Source organism: Prosopis cineraria, unplaced genomic scaffold (assembly GCF_029017545.1).
Source record: "Prosopis cineraria cultivar Desert tree isolate PC_DT_omini unplaced genomic scaffold, ASM2901754v1 PC7, whole genome shotgun sequence".
NCBI classification, from domain to species: Eukaryota; Viridiplantae; Streptophyta; class Magnoliopsida; order Fabales; family Fabaceae; genus Prosopis; species Prosopis cineraria.
In genome coordinates this window covers 31,653,334-31,669,578 of record NW_026555338.1, presented here as the reverse complement: position 1 = coordinate 31,669,578, position 16,245 = coordinate 31,653,334, and the positions used below count along the sequence as shown (strand labels likewise).

General features: G+C 33.9%; 2 protein-coding genes across 4 annotated transcripts; one reads left to right on the top strand and one right to left on the bottom strand.

The window, feature by feature from the left end:
• The first annotated feature begins 3,131 nt into the window (after positions 1-3,131).
• Positions 3,132-8,117, top strand: LOC129315540 (uncharacterized). 2 transcript variants are annotated; one of them, XM_054959317.1, is made up of 9 exons: positions 3,132-3,547; positions 3,654-3,753; positions 4,113-4,293; positions 5,356-5,428; positions 5,519-5,698; positions 6,436-6,467; positions 6,765-6,853; positions 6,962-7,135; positions 7,760-8,117. In XM_054959317.1, exons 1-9 carry the CDS (start codon positions 3,505-3,507, stop codon positions 7,929-7,931), a joined length of 1,044 nt encoding a protein of 347 aa, XP_054815292.1. In that variant the 5' UTR covers positions 3,132-3,504; the 3' UTR covers positions 7,932-8,117. The 2 variants fall into 2 exon arrangements, with proteins under 2 accessions (XP_054815292.1, XP_054815291.1); XM_054959316.1 differs by having other exon boundaries at positions 3,134-3,547; positions 6,436-6,533.
• Positions 8,118-8,397: 280 nt separating this feature from the next.
• Positions 8,398-14,127, bottom strand: LOC129315539 (DNA repair protein recA homolog 1, chloroplastic). Of its 2 annotated transcripts, XM_054959315.1 has the most exons (14): positions 13,764-14,127; positions 12,757-12,848; positions 12,530-12,605; positions 12,229-12,291; positions 11,989-12,118; positions 11,776-11,861; positions 11,519-11,644; positions 11,249-11,353; positions 11,099-11,155; positions 9,962-10,024; positions 9,811-9,887; positions 9,532-9,604; positions 8,671-8,812; positions 8,398-8,577 (listed from the first exon to the last, which is right to left on the bottom strand). In XM_054959315.1, exons 1-13 carry the CDS (start codon positions 13,974-13,976, stop codon positions 8,705-8,707), a joined length of 1,269 nt encoding a protein of 422 aa, XP_054815290.1. In that variant the 5' UTR covers positions 13,977-14,127; the 3' UTR covers positions 8,398-8,577; positions 8,671-8,704. The 2 variants fall into 2 exon arrangements, with proteins under 2 accessions (XP_054815290.1, XP_054815289.1); XM_054959314.1 differs by having other exon boundaries at positions 8,398-8,812.
• Positions 14,128-16,245: the final 2,118 nt, after the last annotated feature.

Genomic DNA, 16,245 nt, shown 5'->3' with positions numbered 1-16,245 from the left:
TGAATATAAATTCCACAAGCGTGGTCAATAGCTACAACTAGTTTTTTTTTTTTTCTTTTCTTTTGGGGCAACTGCAGCACAACCCGTTTGAAGTCAAAAATGTTTATATTGACTTCACAATAAACTAATTAAATTTCTTTTCTTTTTTTGGGTAGTGTTCACATTAAGTGTATGTTCAAGATCGATATCGTTATTTGACTCGAATCATTTCAATATTGACCGATTTGCATGCCCTGTACCTCCAAATCCAATAGATCATAATGCAAAGCATACGATGTTGTTTTGTGTGGTTTTCAAGCACAAATTGATTGATTCAAAACTTCGACTCGCAAAACTGATCAACTATATTAGATCAACCTTAATCCCCCTCCTTGTGCAATAATGGAAATGCAATTTTTTTCAAGGCAGAAAAGTGACAAATCTTGAAAATCAAATCAATTCCCACGGAACAGTCGAAACCACGTAAACTCTCTTGGATCAGGTTGTGGTGTGAGATAAGAGTCAACTTTGTTTCCTTTTATAAACTTGTGGTTGCGAATCTTTTGTAAGTACAAGACCAACAATATTAATAGATTTGGCTCAAGCCGTAAGTCTAATTTTTCTTAACGTGGCCATCAAAATTCAAATTCCTATCAAAAGAAGAACTCATACTTAATCATGTTTCGAACAAAAAGACCTAATACATAATCATGTCTCAAACAAAATGACCTCTAATAAAATGATAGCTATGAATTAAAAAAAACAACAACAATGAAATGATGTTATGGATAAATGTAATAATTTCTTCTTATTCAAATATGATGTCAATGTTAATGGAATCCTCACTGGGCAGCTTAATCCAACCTGGAAAAAACAATGGTCTCTGTCCTCAACAAAAAAAGAAGAAGAGGGATTTCATGTAACATGAAGGGAAGAAATAAGATTCCACCCCCCTTCCCAATTATTCTTGTAACTTTGCTTGAATCTCTACTTCTTCATGGCTTAATATTTTGCAAATTTCAAACAAAACATAATATCAACTTAATAAAGAAAAAAAAAGAACATCAAATACAGCCACATAATGAACATCATTTTTTTTTGGTATTCAATAAACATCATATTTATTAATATTTAGATGGGATCTAAAATCTTACGGAATTTTCCATTGAATAATATAATATTACCACCCAAGCGCAAATAGGCAAATTAAATAGTCAAAATATATTTCCATTTACCACCTCAATCTTCGTCCCTGGAAAAAATCTCTCTAAGTAAAATATATACCTCCTCCGTTTAAAAATATAAAGCATTTTTTTAAAAAGTTTAATATTAAAAAATGTAAGATATTTTTAGTCTTTCGAGGTGTAATTATTATTATTTTTTTCAAAAGTTTCCTTATTGATAATGACTTTATATTTATTTTAGAGTATTTAATAGAAGTAAATATGAAAAGATTGGGTTAGTTAGAAAGTATGTAATTACTTCATTAGGAGTTGAGATAAGATTAAAAATATTTTATATTTTTAAACGAAGGGAGTATATATATATATATATTAAAAAATATAATTTGTAGTTTCGGATTTCTTTAAGTAAACGAGTCCTATGCCCAAAAAGAGTTTCTGAATTTTTTTAATTACTGATTTAATCCCTATGTTAACTATATTCAAATTAGGGAATTAGATGGAATGAATTTTTCTGAATGAATAAATTATAAAGACTTACTTTATCCTGTCGCTAATGTAAGATAATCTGAACTATTTATTTATTAAGAAATGGTAATTATATCTATACAATTGTTAATAAAGATACAATTTTTTAATTTTGTTCTATTTTACAAATAATAATCATGATAAATTGGTGTATAGAAATTCAAATAATAATAATAATAAATAAGAAGTAAAATTAAAAAAATATTAGTTATTCTAATGGTCTTATATTAAGGTTTTTTATATTTTTCTTATATTAAAATTGAAGCGAGTATTTTAAGTCAAAATCAAATCATCAATTATCAAAAGAAAAGTTCAACCAAAAAGTTATATTTTCTGATTTTCTATACATGCAGGGTGGCCAGGGGGGTGGCGGGAATTAACGGGGGAGGCTCTGGCCTTTTTTTTGTGTGTTTTTTCCCCAACACCACGTGTCTTCAGCAATTCCGTGCACTAAATAGGGCACCTTTTCCTTTTTTAATTAAAAGGATGATTCATTCATAGAACTCATATAACAAAATTCAAAGTATCTCAGACCAATTCTCTCCCCTTCCTCCTCTTTTGGATAAAAAAGAAAGATGGTTAAAGAAATGTTCTTCTAATATTAAATTTTGAGCAAACTTAATAAAAATATTAGTCTATTTAATAAATATTTTAGACCTAAACTCAATATTAACAATTCAATCTCTACCTATACTCATTTTAGCTTCTTGAATAATGTTTCAATAGAGATGATTCAATTGAGAATCTCTTAAAATCAAACTTAAAGCATTAACATAGTCAAAAATAACATTAATTTTCATGATTTTGATATTTCAACTATAGTGAAGCCTAATAGTAATAGCTTTAATCTTAATAATGGTTGGTGGTAGTTCTATCTTTGAACAAAAACCTAAGATCCATTTTTCACTTTGCTATTTGATAATTCCTTTGATTACACTTCATCTACCATTTAAACATAAGGTATTAGTTTTTAAAGTGAAAGATTCAGCATCTTGTTAATGTTAATGGTTGTATAGATTTATAACTCTTCCTTTTAACAATATGCTTGGCTTCATCTTAAAATCCTACAGTGCTCTAAAATAGACTTTATATGTATTTTTTTATCCAGCAAACCCTTCCTCTCCAAATATTCTTTTACATGTATTAACTCAAATATCTCAACATACATAACAGAAAAAAGTATCCTAAGGAATGTATTTAGTATCATGGCTACCTAGTTTTCTGCCAAGATTCCATGTAACTCATTCCACGCCTTCTAATTGATTAAATCTCTCCCAAAACCCAGGCGAAACAAACTCAAGCCATTTTTTCCTTACGTGATGACAGTCATGAAGTAAATTCATTAAAGTCTCATTTTTTTCATCCTTATTATTCATTAATTTTATAATTAAATTTTTTTTAATAAAATAATATGAACTGTGAGGATCGAAGGAGTGGAGGAAAATGAAGGGAAAAATGAGAGAGACCCCTCCTCCCTCCTCTGATGGGATTCGAACTTGTTCCCCAATTGACAGCAACTCTTGGTTACGATGACGTTGAAACTAGCCGTATCGCCATCAATGCGACCGCAATTAATCAACGAATAACGATAAATTGATAATGAATGACCCAATCGGGAATTAGGTATCGGCGGGCCGGTTAAACACCTACCAGACCCAGAACACGGAGTACGTGGTCGAACGACTGCCATGATCATTCATTTGCACCTCAAGCTGACTAGCACGAGTGCCGCTACTCTCTGCTATTTTTTTCACTTCCGCGGCAAAGAATCGCGTTTCCGAGAAAGCTGGACCCATAAAGAAGAACCGGAGAAGCCATGAACAGTGCTCTAACCAAGGTCGCCGTAGTTGGGAGTGGAAGTAAGTGATATAGTTGTTTTTTTTTTTTGGGGCGTGGTCCTTGGTGCTTGTAAGCTTTGTACTTTAGATATGGACACTTTAAGAGAAATTACCGGAATGTGGGCAGTTTCAGGAGCTGTTTGCGCTTCAACTCTTGCCCGAAATGGAGTTCCAGTCACTCTCTTTGAGTCAGCAAGAGGCCCTGGAGGGCGCATGTCGCAACGGAGGTTCCTTCTCTTTTTACAGTTTTATTTTTGTTCTATCATATTGTATTAACATGTCAGAGTCACTTTCGAATCTAGACACATCACCGTCGAAGCTTTTACAGATTTGGCACTTGCTTTCTTCAATGATGATGATGATGATCCCGAAAAACTTAGGAGAAGGAACACTTGCTGTTCAACCTGTTTTTTTAATAATAATTGCATGCAGTTAACTTTTGCCTAAACCTCAGTTTCAATGGTTTAATTTGTATGATTTGAAGTGTTTGCTGATCACGACAAAGACATGCTGCGCGCATGGAATTATCACATATAACTGTGTTATTTGAAAAATGTCCTAAATTTGATAGGCTTCTTAATTTCAGAGAGAACACTGAAGATGGGAAGGAGCTACTCTTTGACCATGGTGCTCCATTTTTCTCAGTCAGCACGTCAGAGGCGTTATCTCTAGTTCACGAGTGGGAATCAAGGGGCCTCGTATCTGAATGGAAAGAGAAGTTTAGCTCATTTGATTTTTGTACTGGGAAATTTACTGACACAGAACAGGTTGACAAGTTTTCTTCAAACGTATGATATGATTATGTGCAGTATTGAGCAGTGATATTTGATTAGATCATTAATCAGGCGGTGTTTTACTTGTTTCAATGGTCACCATCCTCCACATGGTGGCCAATCTCCATTATTGTGCCTATGTTTATGGCGCATTTAACATTTGCATCTTACATAAAACCTTTTTACAGTTATTCATACTACTTCATATCCTTCAGTCTTTATACTGCACATGTTTCAACTTATGCTGCCTTCTTTGAGCTTTGAATCTCTGATAGGAAATCTCTTAATATGTCCAGCTCCTACCTGATTCAAAGCACTTGGAGATCTCTAAATTGATGTTTCACCAACTATATTATTTTCAAAAACATTCTATATGTATAATCTAGGGAGAATTGCATCCAAAAACCTCCCAAAAGAATTATTCACAAACAAGGACTAACAACAAGTCATTATTTGAGAAAAAAAACAAGTTGTTATTATCATTTTAACAACAAACAATTCCATATTAATATTTGTTTGTGAATAATTCTCTTGGGAGGTCCTTGGATGTAATTCTCCCTATAATCTATATGTGTAGTCAGTTCACTATTTCTATTGCAAGATATGTATTAGAATCTAGATTATGTCTATACAAGTGTTTGCTACTTACATTTGCTCATGACAAGTGAAGAAATTTGGGAATGGATATAGTATGGAAAACATTGGAGAGTATAATTTTGGTGCAAGGTTCCTCCCCTTGTTATTAATGTTTGAAGTCCGAGCAATTTTCTTTTATTAAGAAAAAATTAAAACTTTGCTGGCTCGGCTATGAATTGAAAACGCAAGGTAGGGTAATTGCACAAATTGAAACGCACAGATAATGACAACAGTGTTTTATCACCTTTCAATTATGAGGTGCATGATTCTCATTTTTTGACTTTCATTTTCAACATCAATTATGTACTTGTTCAAAATTTGTATGAGATATGTATGAAGGATGTCCTGTTTCACAATGCCTATTGCATATTGGATCTTTTTTATAAGCACAGTTCTTTCTCTGACTTCAACATGTTAAAGGAAGGATCATGCATGAGATATGTGGGTGCGCCAGGCATGAATTCAATATGCAAAGCATTGTGCAATGAGAATGGTAACCACTTAATTCCGTTGTTTATTCCTTTGTTACAGAGTTGATGGCGGACTGACTAAAATGTGAAGGTTTTACCCCCTTTGTCTTCAGGTGTGGAAAGCAAGTTTGGAGTGAGCATTGGAAAAATTGAGTGGTCAGATGATGATCATTTGTGGTCATTGATGGGCTTAGAAGGACAAATTCTTGGCCAGTTCAAGGGGATTGTTGCTTCAGATAAAAATATAGTTTCTCCCAGATTCACAGAAGTGTCGGGGCGATTGCCACCTCTTGGTATGGATATGATGACTTTCTTGTTACATGACAATTTGATATGAAGGTTCATTTAAAAACTTGTAGAGAAACTCTAGGAATCATGAATATGAATATTCCTTTTCTGTTCGCTGTTGTTTCTACTTCAAATTGTTAAACCTGGCCAACTCTCTGGGTACTTATACTGGGTATCTATTGTGTCTCATGTATGTTTTTCAATTTTGAATGTCGAGTAATGGGAGTTGAGAAAATTTGCTTTTGAAAGGCCTATAAACGTGTGAATTTTCAAAGGAAATAACTGCTGCAATAAAATGCCTGTTAATTTGCAGTATGAAGTCTAATTAGGAATTGAGGAGGAGAGGGATTGCAGTATTATACCTTATTGCTGTTAATTATCGTTTGTTTTATAAAATAAGCGATGACCTAAAGAATCCTTTACATTAAAAAATAATGATATTCGATAAATCTGGCAGCTTGTCATTTAGTAGATGAACCAACATTAAATTGATAAACTAGAAAGAGATGGATTATGTGTTGACTATTTATATTCAAATTGTTCTAAGGGTTTGTATCCCAAAATAATAATAATAATAATAATTTTGTTCTAAGGGGCATTGATGTAATCAATTTGGTCATATGTGCCTGTGTTGTGACAAGGTGAAAACTTAGTGTCTGAACTCTATGCTTTATGTCCAGTGATGCTTAACGTAGCATTTCTATGGTGAATAGTGGCAGATTGACATTTGCGATGAATGCAGATTTGAATTTGGTGCCAGAGTTATCAACAGAGGTGTGTGATCTTCCTGTCAGGCCATGTTTTGCTGTGATGCTGGCATTTGCAGAGCCTCTGGCCTCAGTATGATAGTAGCTATACTACTATACACCTCTTAAGTTGTCATTAATAGTGATACGAAAACTAAGTCTGTATGGCTTGTTTGATTCTGATTCATTGCATGCTTGGTTTTGGCTAGACTGTTTTCAATTTCCTTTTGTATATGTAGCTCGCAATCCAAACTGAAAAATGAACTTTGCAGAGAAGCCGGGAGGTGCATGTCTAACTGTTGTGGTTAATGACACTAATTTTCAGATACCCTTCAAAGGCTTTTCCGTGAAGAATTCTAACATTTTAAGGTGGGCTCATTGTGAGAGCAGTAAGCCTGGCCGCTCAACCCATAGGTAGTTGTTGAATCTTCTATTAGTGGCAAATAATTGGTATGATACTCTTTGTTCAAGATCACTTTCCTTTGATTGATAAATTATTGATCGACAGTAGCATGTTTACAGTGAAAGATGGGTTCTTCATTCAACAGCAGAATATGCAGAGCAAATAATTGCTCAAACGGGACTCAAGAAGCCCTCGGACACAACACTGAAAAAAGTGGCTGATGAGCTTTTCCAAGAATTTCAAAGCACGGGACTCAACAAATCTCAACCTTTTTTTAAGAAAGCCCATAGATGGTGAGTATGTAAATAGGACTTTGTTCTGAGTAGGCTACCAATTCTTGCATCATAAACATATATGGCACATGTACGTGGTAGTCTTGGATTAGAGTGTCTTGAGAAAAGAATCGTGAAAAAGGGTATATTTGGATTGAGGAGCATGGAGGGAAATTTTGATTTCAATATTTTCCTCACTTTAAATCTAACTCAAACCTTTCTTTCTCCTTCATTCTCCTCAATTCAAACATGCGATAAAGTTGATATTGATACAAGTTCAAATCAAGATAACATTTTCTTACAAAATTCAGACAGCATATCCCTGCAGGAATTTGTGCAGTTCTTTAGTGTTTGTGATTGAGTTGTTCAATAGAATTATAACATAGAAAGAACTTGGTTGAAGGAGTCAGTGGTAATTGAATGGTAAAATAGTATTCACATCTTATGTTCTTTACCTTAGTCTATCCTGCATATAAGACCATGATGAAAAGAGACCTAATGAAACGGTTCTGTTGCTTTAATTTTCTGCCTCCTTCGTTTTACCAGCCCTTCCTTTACTTGATAGTAAATTCCTATGAAATTAACACTAGTAGGTGATTCTATGTTAACAAAGGAACTCTCGTGCTATGTTGGTTGGTATTTCAGGGGGAGTGCATTTCCAGCTGCGAGTATTGCCCCGGAGGGAAAATGTCTTTGGGACAGAAATAAGAGATTGGCTATATGTGGAGACTTCTGTGTTAGTCCCAACGTTGAGGGTGCTATCGCTAGCGGCTTGGCAGCTGCTTCCAAGCTTTCAGAGAGTTTGAGTTGTTTATAGTTGGACAAGTGTCTGTTTATCACGTGATTTGAGGTTTTATACTTCAGTCCTTGCTCAAACTTCCGAGTGTCTTCATTCGAGCATCTTAGCCGCGAAGATTCGTGTTTTAAATTTCTCAAACTTCTAGTGTTACTAAATTTTGTAATTTCTTGAAGGTATATGAAGGGTGCTTTAATTTACCTTTTATATATGCTTTAGTTTACTTTTCATAGTTAGTGAGAATTACTCAGGTTTCTCAAGCACAATTAAAGACCATAAGGTCTATACTCTATTTACAGCTTAGGATAGCAACAACTATTTACTAAATTGTCAATAAATCTTTGTAGTATTTAATTGTGTTGTGAAGAACTTTCAGATAATTCTCCCCCTTTTTTGTCGAGGGACAAGAGCCATCAGTAGTGTTGCTCAAACCCAACAAATAAAAATCAAGAATGTACGCAAATGTAACTGGAAACGATAGCAGCAATCAAGGAAATAAAATGGAATGATCTATTACTCTTTGATATGTCATGAGTTAGTAGTACAATATCTGCACTGCTTTCTCTCTGCTTGTTCATTTCTCCCCGTGTTGCTTGTGCTTCCCTTACGATCAAAGAGAGAGTACAATTCAAATCACCTGAGCTGCATGAACATTTCCCAATTGAACCTGGTTCAACCAAATGGTGTTCAAATCGTCAAAACCACATCGACTTCCATTTGTCATGGAAGAAGAAATTTTCATCAGTTTACAATCCATCACCCAGTTAATCAGAAATGCCAGAAGAATTTGTTCTTCATGGAGTTTCCTCAAATATAATTTCATCCTCATGGGATGGTGGTTTGTTCCTGGCATATGCAAAGCCTGCTTGGCCAGTTCCATCTATCAATGAAGACCGAACAACCTACAATTGATTTCATTATACAAGTAATTATAATATAAAACTACACATGTGATCTCACTATCTTGCTTCACTCTAAAACCATTGAGTAAATAATATGGAAGCCAAAAAAAAAAAAATCTGCAAAGTAATTGGGTACAATGGCCATGCATGATATTTGATAGCGAATCATTAGAAAGGAACTGCAATGAGAATAAGAAAAGCTTCATGATTGGTGAAAAGCTTTGGCTAAACTAAATCAATAGACTAGGTAGGACCAGAAGCAAGCATAAGGAAGGGGAGAAGATATAGAGGAAATGAAGGACAGAAGAATCTAGTTGTATAAAAATATTATGATCTTAAAATAATTAAATTTATAAAATCTTAAAATATTATAATAGAAATAAAAATACATTAAATAACTAAGTTCTGACCCTAATGTATTTTTAACTAAAATAATTCTAATCTTACTGAAAATATTATTTTCTATATTTATCTTAATAGCATAATAACCAAACGTATAAGGAAGATTAAGTAAAAGAAAGAGACCATAGCTGCCCAAACTATAACACGAAAGTTAATGGGTGAGATCATTCATCATTGCATCTTGACAGGTTATCATTTAGGTGTAAAGACCAAACAAGTGGAGCAAGCGACAATCATTTGATTAAGTAAAGAGTGAAAAGAGTGTAAAACATCTGGTCTTATTCACTATTCAATCAGAAGTATCAAGAGTAACCAACCTTTTCAAGTTCTTCTAAAAGATGAGGGTTCTCCTTCAAGTACTGCATTGCTTTGTCCCTTCCCTGTCCCAACCTGTTTCAACATTCAGGAGAAATAGCATTGAGCCATGGGGATTCCATATCTGATGACTTTTTCATGATCCCTAAATTGCAGTGAAGCGATCAAACAATACATAGCGTATGTCACTTCCTACGGGAAAGAAAGGAACAACATACAAGAGAGCGTGCCAAATTGTAACGAATGAACATTAATTGGGAAGAAACTGATCGCAAATATACCGATGATCTCCATAGCTGTACCAAGAGCCCTTCTTTGAGACAACATCCAAGATTTCTGCACAATCTAAAATGCATCCCTGCATTGAGGTATAAAGTCAAACCAGTGAATGGTACACATACTGTGAGATGAAAAGAACGTGGCAATACTTACCAGTTTGCCGACACCCTCTCCAAAAATAATCTCAAATTCGGCTTGTTTGTAAGGCCTTGATACCTAACAAAATATGCTAAGTCAGGGATCTTCAGAGAGCAGTATCAGAGTCGGAGAGAAATACAAAATATTTCAGATTGGAACGTCTTTGAGCAAAACTTGGCAATGATATATAGAAAAGGCTCAAAAGAACAGTGAAAGGAAAGCTTTTAATGCAAGGCTCATGAGGCGATCACCAAAGTGTAGCTCTAGTAAGAAACAAGCAAAATAAGATCCGGACGTTTTCAGAAGACTAAAGAAAATCCTGGAGACGTTTAATGGAAACAGGAAACCAAAGTTCAGCTGAAAGAGCAATATATTGTTTATTTCACCAAGCCCGCTCCATTTGATGGCAAAAGGGAGGGGGCTTGTTCCAGTCAAATAGAAAATTTATCCTGGAAACAATTCAAAACAAATCCCAGAGAAAGAGAGAGAGATTTATAATTACAAGAACACTTTTTTATCCACAATCTTCACGTGTCAAAAATTTGCTCATCAACTGAAAAGATCATTCCCACTTTCCCTACCTTATTTGTATGAGATCACCAAAGATATTACAAAGAAGTAAATACAATCAGCAGGATGTGAACTGTGTTCTCCCACAACAGCATATTTGCTGGGTAGTAAAGGTTTGGCAACATATGACCTTGTCTTTCATCACTGTTCTGGTCCATTCAGTAACATGTATTGTGTAGGTATTAAATCCAAACATTCAAACTTCAAGCTGAATTCCTAACATTAAATTTCACGTAAAAGAAGCTATGTTCTCCAAACCAAAAACCACAAGATTGGCAACAACTATGGAGAATATTGCAAGAAGCAACATTCTTTGAAATCTCACAGGAAGTTCTCGACAGACTATTATGCTATTTGTTCAATGCCTCGCTATGCTGCTCCTTTTTCAAATATAGGTCCGTACACTTAAACTAGTGTAAACTCAGCAACAACACTTACAAAGTAACACACGGTTGAAAGGAAAGTTTCAAAGCCATTTCAAAAGCTAAATGTCAAGTTCCAAGTGTGTATGTCAAGAGCCATCACTGAAAACCAGTTAAAGGACAAACATTGATAGGCATACACTCATATATTCTAACATACCTTACTCTTTTGCACTCTCACACGAACCCTAAGGCCAATTTCTTCATCACCCTTAGCCTAAAACGAAAGGAAATGAAATGCACATATATAGATCAATTAAGATATTATAATCAAAAGAAAGATAAATTATGGCACAAGTTTTGTTCTTACGGATTTTATCTTCCCTGTGGGACGTATTTCAAGCCGAACTGAGGCAAAAAACTTCAAAGCAATTCCACCACTTGTCACTTCTGGATTTCCATAGTAGACACCAATCTACAGAAGTAAATGAAGTTGATCCATATTATCAAAAGATTTTTCCAAGAAAGCTTGACTATACAATCCAATGGGCTGAGATGAACCATGAATGTGCAATATTTTTTTTTATCTATCTGCATGTAGACATCCAGAAACAAAGTAAATCTAATTGCCAAGAAGTACCTTGTATCTTATTTGGTTTAAAAATATAAGAGTGCAACCAGCTTTAGAGGCATTTCCAGACATCTTTCTCAAAGCTTGGCTCATGAGACGAGCTTGCAATCCCATTTGTTGCATTCCAATCTCACCCTATATATTTCAAGTGAAGAAGACAACAAATGTTACAAATGCTATCCAATCCCTGGCTTTAATAGTAGTAACAGTAGTGGCAAAAACAGTAGTAATAATAATAATAATCCAAAAGGAAAGTGATTGTATACTTCAATTTCTGCTCGTGGAGTGAGAGCTGACACAGAATCCACACAAATGAGATCTATGGCACCAGATCTACACATGCGATCTGCGACTACAATGGTGAAAGCACAATCAACCCATATACATCATGCAACAATAAGCTTCCTACTATTGCAACAAGGCCTATAACAAAATTAATAATTTCAACACAACCACATGAAGGGCAAAGACAGTATTACTCTCAAGAGCCATCTCTCCATGATCAGGCTGGCAGACAATCAAATTTTCTACATCCACTCCTAAAGCTTTAGAATATGCTGGATCAAAAGCATGCTCAGCATCCACAAGCATTGCATTGCCTCCTAACTTCTGCACAACACGATTAGAATAATGAATATTAGTCCCAAATCCATTTGACACCAAGTAAACCTACAACCCAAGGAATTAATGATTGCACATAATACAGATAGATGAATTACTTGTACTTCTGCAATGGCATGAAGTGCTAAGGTGGTCTTCCCACTGCTTTCTGGTCCATATATCTGGAAAGAGAGAGGGCAGATAATCTGAGCTTGTCATGAAAGTCCAAATTTGTTAAATAGAAAAGGAAGAATTAGAGCATCTACATGCCTATACAAGCTTGTTCTGATAGTTCCTATCATAGATCTCACAAAGTACCGCACATTTCAATATAGTTTAAGCACCCTATATGATTGCCCACAGAATGTACGTAAGAGCACAAGACAAAATATATTGAGAAAAAAATAATAGAATAAATACCTCCACAATTCTTCCCTTTGGAAGACCACCACCTAAAGCACAGTCTAACGTCAAACAGCCACTTGGAAAAGTTTCACTGCAATGTACATTATGTTTAAGAATTTGTCATGTGTCATCTGATCAACAACACAGAAGAAAATAGAAAGAATAATCTGAAAATTTGACAAAATTCTAGACAGTTGGGTGAAGTCAGAAGTATAGACAGAGAATGCAGGGAAGATACATACACCAAAGCTCCTCCCGCACTGCCTAATCTTGTAACACTTCCCTTTCCAAATGAGTTATTTATATCATTCATTGCTGCTTCCAATGCTTTTTGCTAAAAGACAAATTTCATTGTCAAAATTAACATACCTTCGTATAGGCTTAACCACTCAAGAATGCAACAAAACTTTCAAATCTCTGCATATTGGAAATGGAAACTCCTAAAAACATCATATGTTTACCAACAACTCCAAACTCCAAAAGAAAAGAGAAATCCCAAGGGAAAGTCAATACCTGGTTATATTAAAGCTATTTTACAACTAATTCTGCACATAACACCACATATTGGAAGGGGGGAATACTATGCGGGACTAATGCATTTGTAATAACCCCCCATTGACACGATTGTTATTATACAAGCCTAGAAAATTCAACCATTCCCTCCATGGTAGAACAAAGTAAGCAGCAGCGCATCACCCATTCGAAATGTTCTGCAAACTTCTTGTGTTTATTCAGATTAAATACTCTCATAAATCCCCGTTGTATATCCAACATAACAGCAGCGCAGCACATATCAAGGACAAATTTTAGATACAGGCATTTGCTATCAATTATTTAACTAAAAAAATCACATGTGGACATTTTTCCGTTGGCTCCTTCTAAAAAGCTTGTCCCCATGTTATAATTCATTGAAAAATTTCGATGGACAAACACCCAAAAAAAAAAAAGTTAAAAAGGCTTTTTAACATATCAAACTGAGAGTTTGTGACTCAGAACAACTACTGGAAGTTCAGTTCTGTGGAATACGATAACTACATACAAAACATAAGCTCGACCTCTCGTTTAGGGTATCTAGGAACGAAAAGCCATGAGTTGTTTAAACATTGCCGCCTTTAAAAATTACAAAGAGAAGTGAAACAACCCTTCACCTAAACGCAATGTTACAAGTGATAAAATGCACCTCCATAAATCATTTTTCGACAAACCGAGAAAGGCAAGCTGATTAAGCAGTATATATATATACATATACCCGGTCAATGAAGCGAGGGTCAAAGTCGCCAGAAAGAGCGCCATTCACTTTCCCTTCAAACTCGCACCGAATCTTAACCTGCTTAGAGGAAGACTGAAGAAGGAAGCGAGTACGACGAGACTGGAACTTGGGAGGGAAAGGAAGGAAGAGGGATGAGGGTGGCTTGACATTGACACTGTGGGGTTTCAGAGAGAACAGCGAATCCATTACCATTGAATGGCCTATGATATGAAAAGATGAAAATACAATACTGTTGTTTGTATATTTGTATGTTGCAGCTCAAGCAGCTGAAGCAGAACGAGAAGAAGATGCAGTGAAACCCAAAGAGGAAGAAATGAGCGCGAGTGACTTGACACTGACGAGTGACGAATACAACTTTTCCTTTCACCCCCTACCTACACAAAAATCTTGCAGTTACCATTTTTCCTTATCAAAATTGAATGAGCAATTAAAAAAATAATTGGGCGTTGTTAAAAAAACCACTGCAATAAGTAATGAATTAAAAAAATCACTTACTATAGTTTGATTATTACTATCTTAATTCTTAAATGTATATACTTAAATTAAATATCTGAGATTTTTCTCCTCTAGTTTGAAACACTTCGAAAACATATGAGAAGGTAATACATTTTTTTCATAACAAGATTTCATTTCAATTACCTCTTTAAAAGTTAAAATGGGTTAGCTATGAATCAATTCAATAAATTTTTTAACAAAAATTTAAGTAAGTTGAGTTTGAAAAAGTCAAGATTAACAGACCTCAAGTAAAGTATTCATGTCAATACTTAACAATTCACTAACAAGATTTTTACCAATGTTATGAAAATCGGACTGGTCATTAAACCGGTTAAGGTATTGGTTCACGGTTCAATGGTCGGACCGCGGTTTGAACCGTGGTCCAACCGGTCATAAATAAATTAATATATTTTAAATATTATATATTTAAAATAGAAAGAAATAATCATATATAGTAACAAAAATGAATGTTTAAATTTTAAATAAAATAATATACAATAAAAAATATAACATCCATCAATATTACATTATTTTCATCCAAAACATATACAAGTGTTTCATAATTCATAATTTATAACTTTAAAATATATACACATATACATAATTTATACATATTTCATACATTTTGTTTATTTCATAATGCTTATTAGGTATAAATATGTATAAATTATAATTTTAAAATATAAATTAAAAATTTAAAAATAATATAACCGGTTCAACCGGCTCTTGCCCGATTTTATCAGTTCGTGGCCGGTTCTTGAAATTTTCAGTTTTTTGTGATGACCGGACCGGACTTGGGATCGATTCTCAATTGAACTGGTTGGACAGGTCAGTCCGGTCCGATTCTGATAACACCAATTTTTACATCTACATACGTAGGAATAAATATTGGATTTGAACAGCCCAAGTTTCCCCACCTTTTTTTGGTAACAAACTAACTATGCCTAGCTCAGATTTGATCTTCCACATCAAGTGCTCTCTCCCATGAGATGGACTTTGTTTTTTTTAAAACCTGTAAAAGATGGACTTCATCTCTAGCCCAAATAAAAGAGGTGGGCCACTTTTACTGTTGGTTTTCTCTATCACTATGACAAATTATTGGCCCAACAGATCAAATAAAAAGTAAAAAGCAGCGCCAACTTTTTAAGCTTAGCCGGTTTTTGCTACCGGATCGTATTTTGGGGAAAAGAAAGTGTAATGGAATGAGAAAAAAAATGGAATTGAGTTTTAAATATTTTGGTATACTAGGGATAAAATCCATTATGATTTCTATTTGATACGTGCATTAATAATATTAAAATATCTTAAAAAAATAATATTAAAATATCAAAATATGCTAATCTAGTTTGGTTTGAGCAGCAGAAATTATTATCATCAACAAGTTGTTAGAGACTTAAGAATTGTTTGTTTTCTGTTTTCAAAAACTGTTTTTTTAATAGAAAAATTTAAAAACTTGTTTAGCTAAGTGTCTTAGATTTAATTATTTTCAAAGTTTTTATTTTTTCAAAAAGACCAAAAAATAGAAATAATTTTAAGTCATTTTCATTTTATTCTTTTATTTTTAAAATACATTACATCTGATTGTTAAAAATTATAGTTAATTTAATCAATTTTTATTATAAATCACCATCATCAACTTTTTATAATTATTACTATCAATCTATTTTCTAATTTTAAAACTGTTTTTAAATTAACATAAGCAAACAGATGTTTATTTTATTTTGTTTTGAAAAACAACTTTTAAAAATTGTACTACAAAACAATTTTAAAAACAAAAAATAAAAATAGACATCAAATAGATCCTTAACTTCCAGCTGATATGCTTTTTAGTACCCTTCCCTATTTTGAAAGAGATTAGTATTGTTTTTGTCTAGTTGAAAATTAGAAAAGAGAGTATTGAAAGCTCTCGTGTCAATGTTAAAGAGCTTTTTTGAGATGTTGTCTGGTTCACTCACAATTCGTGACT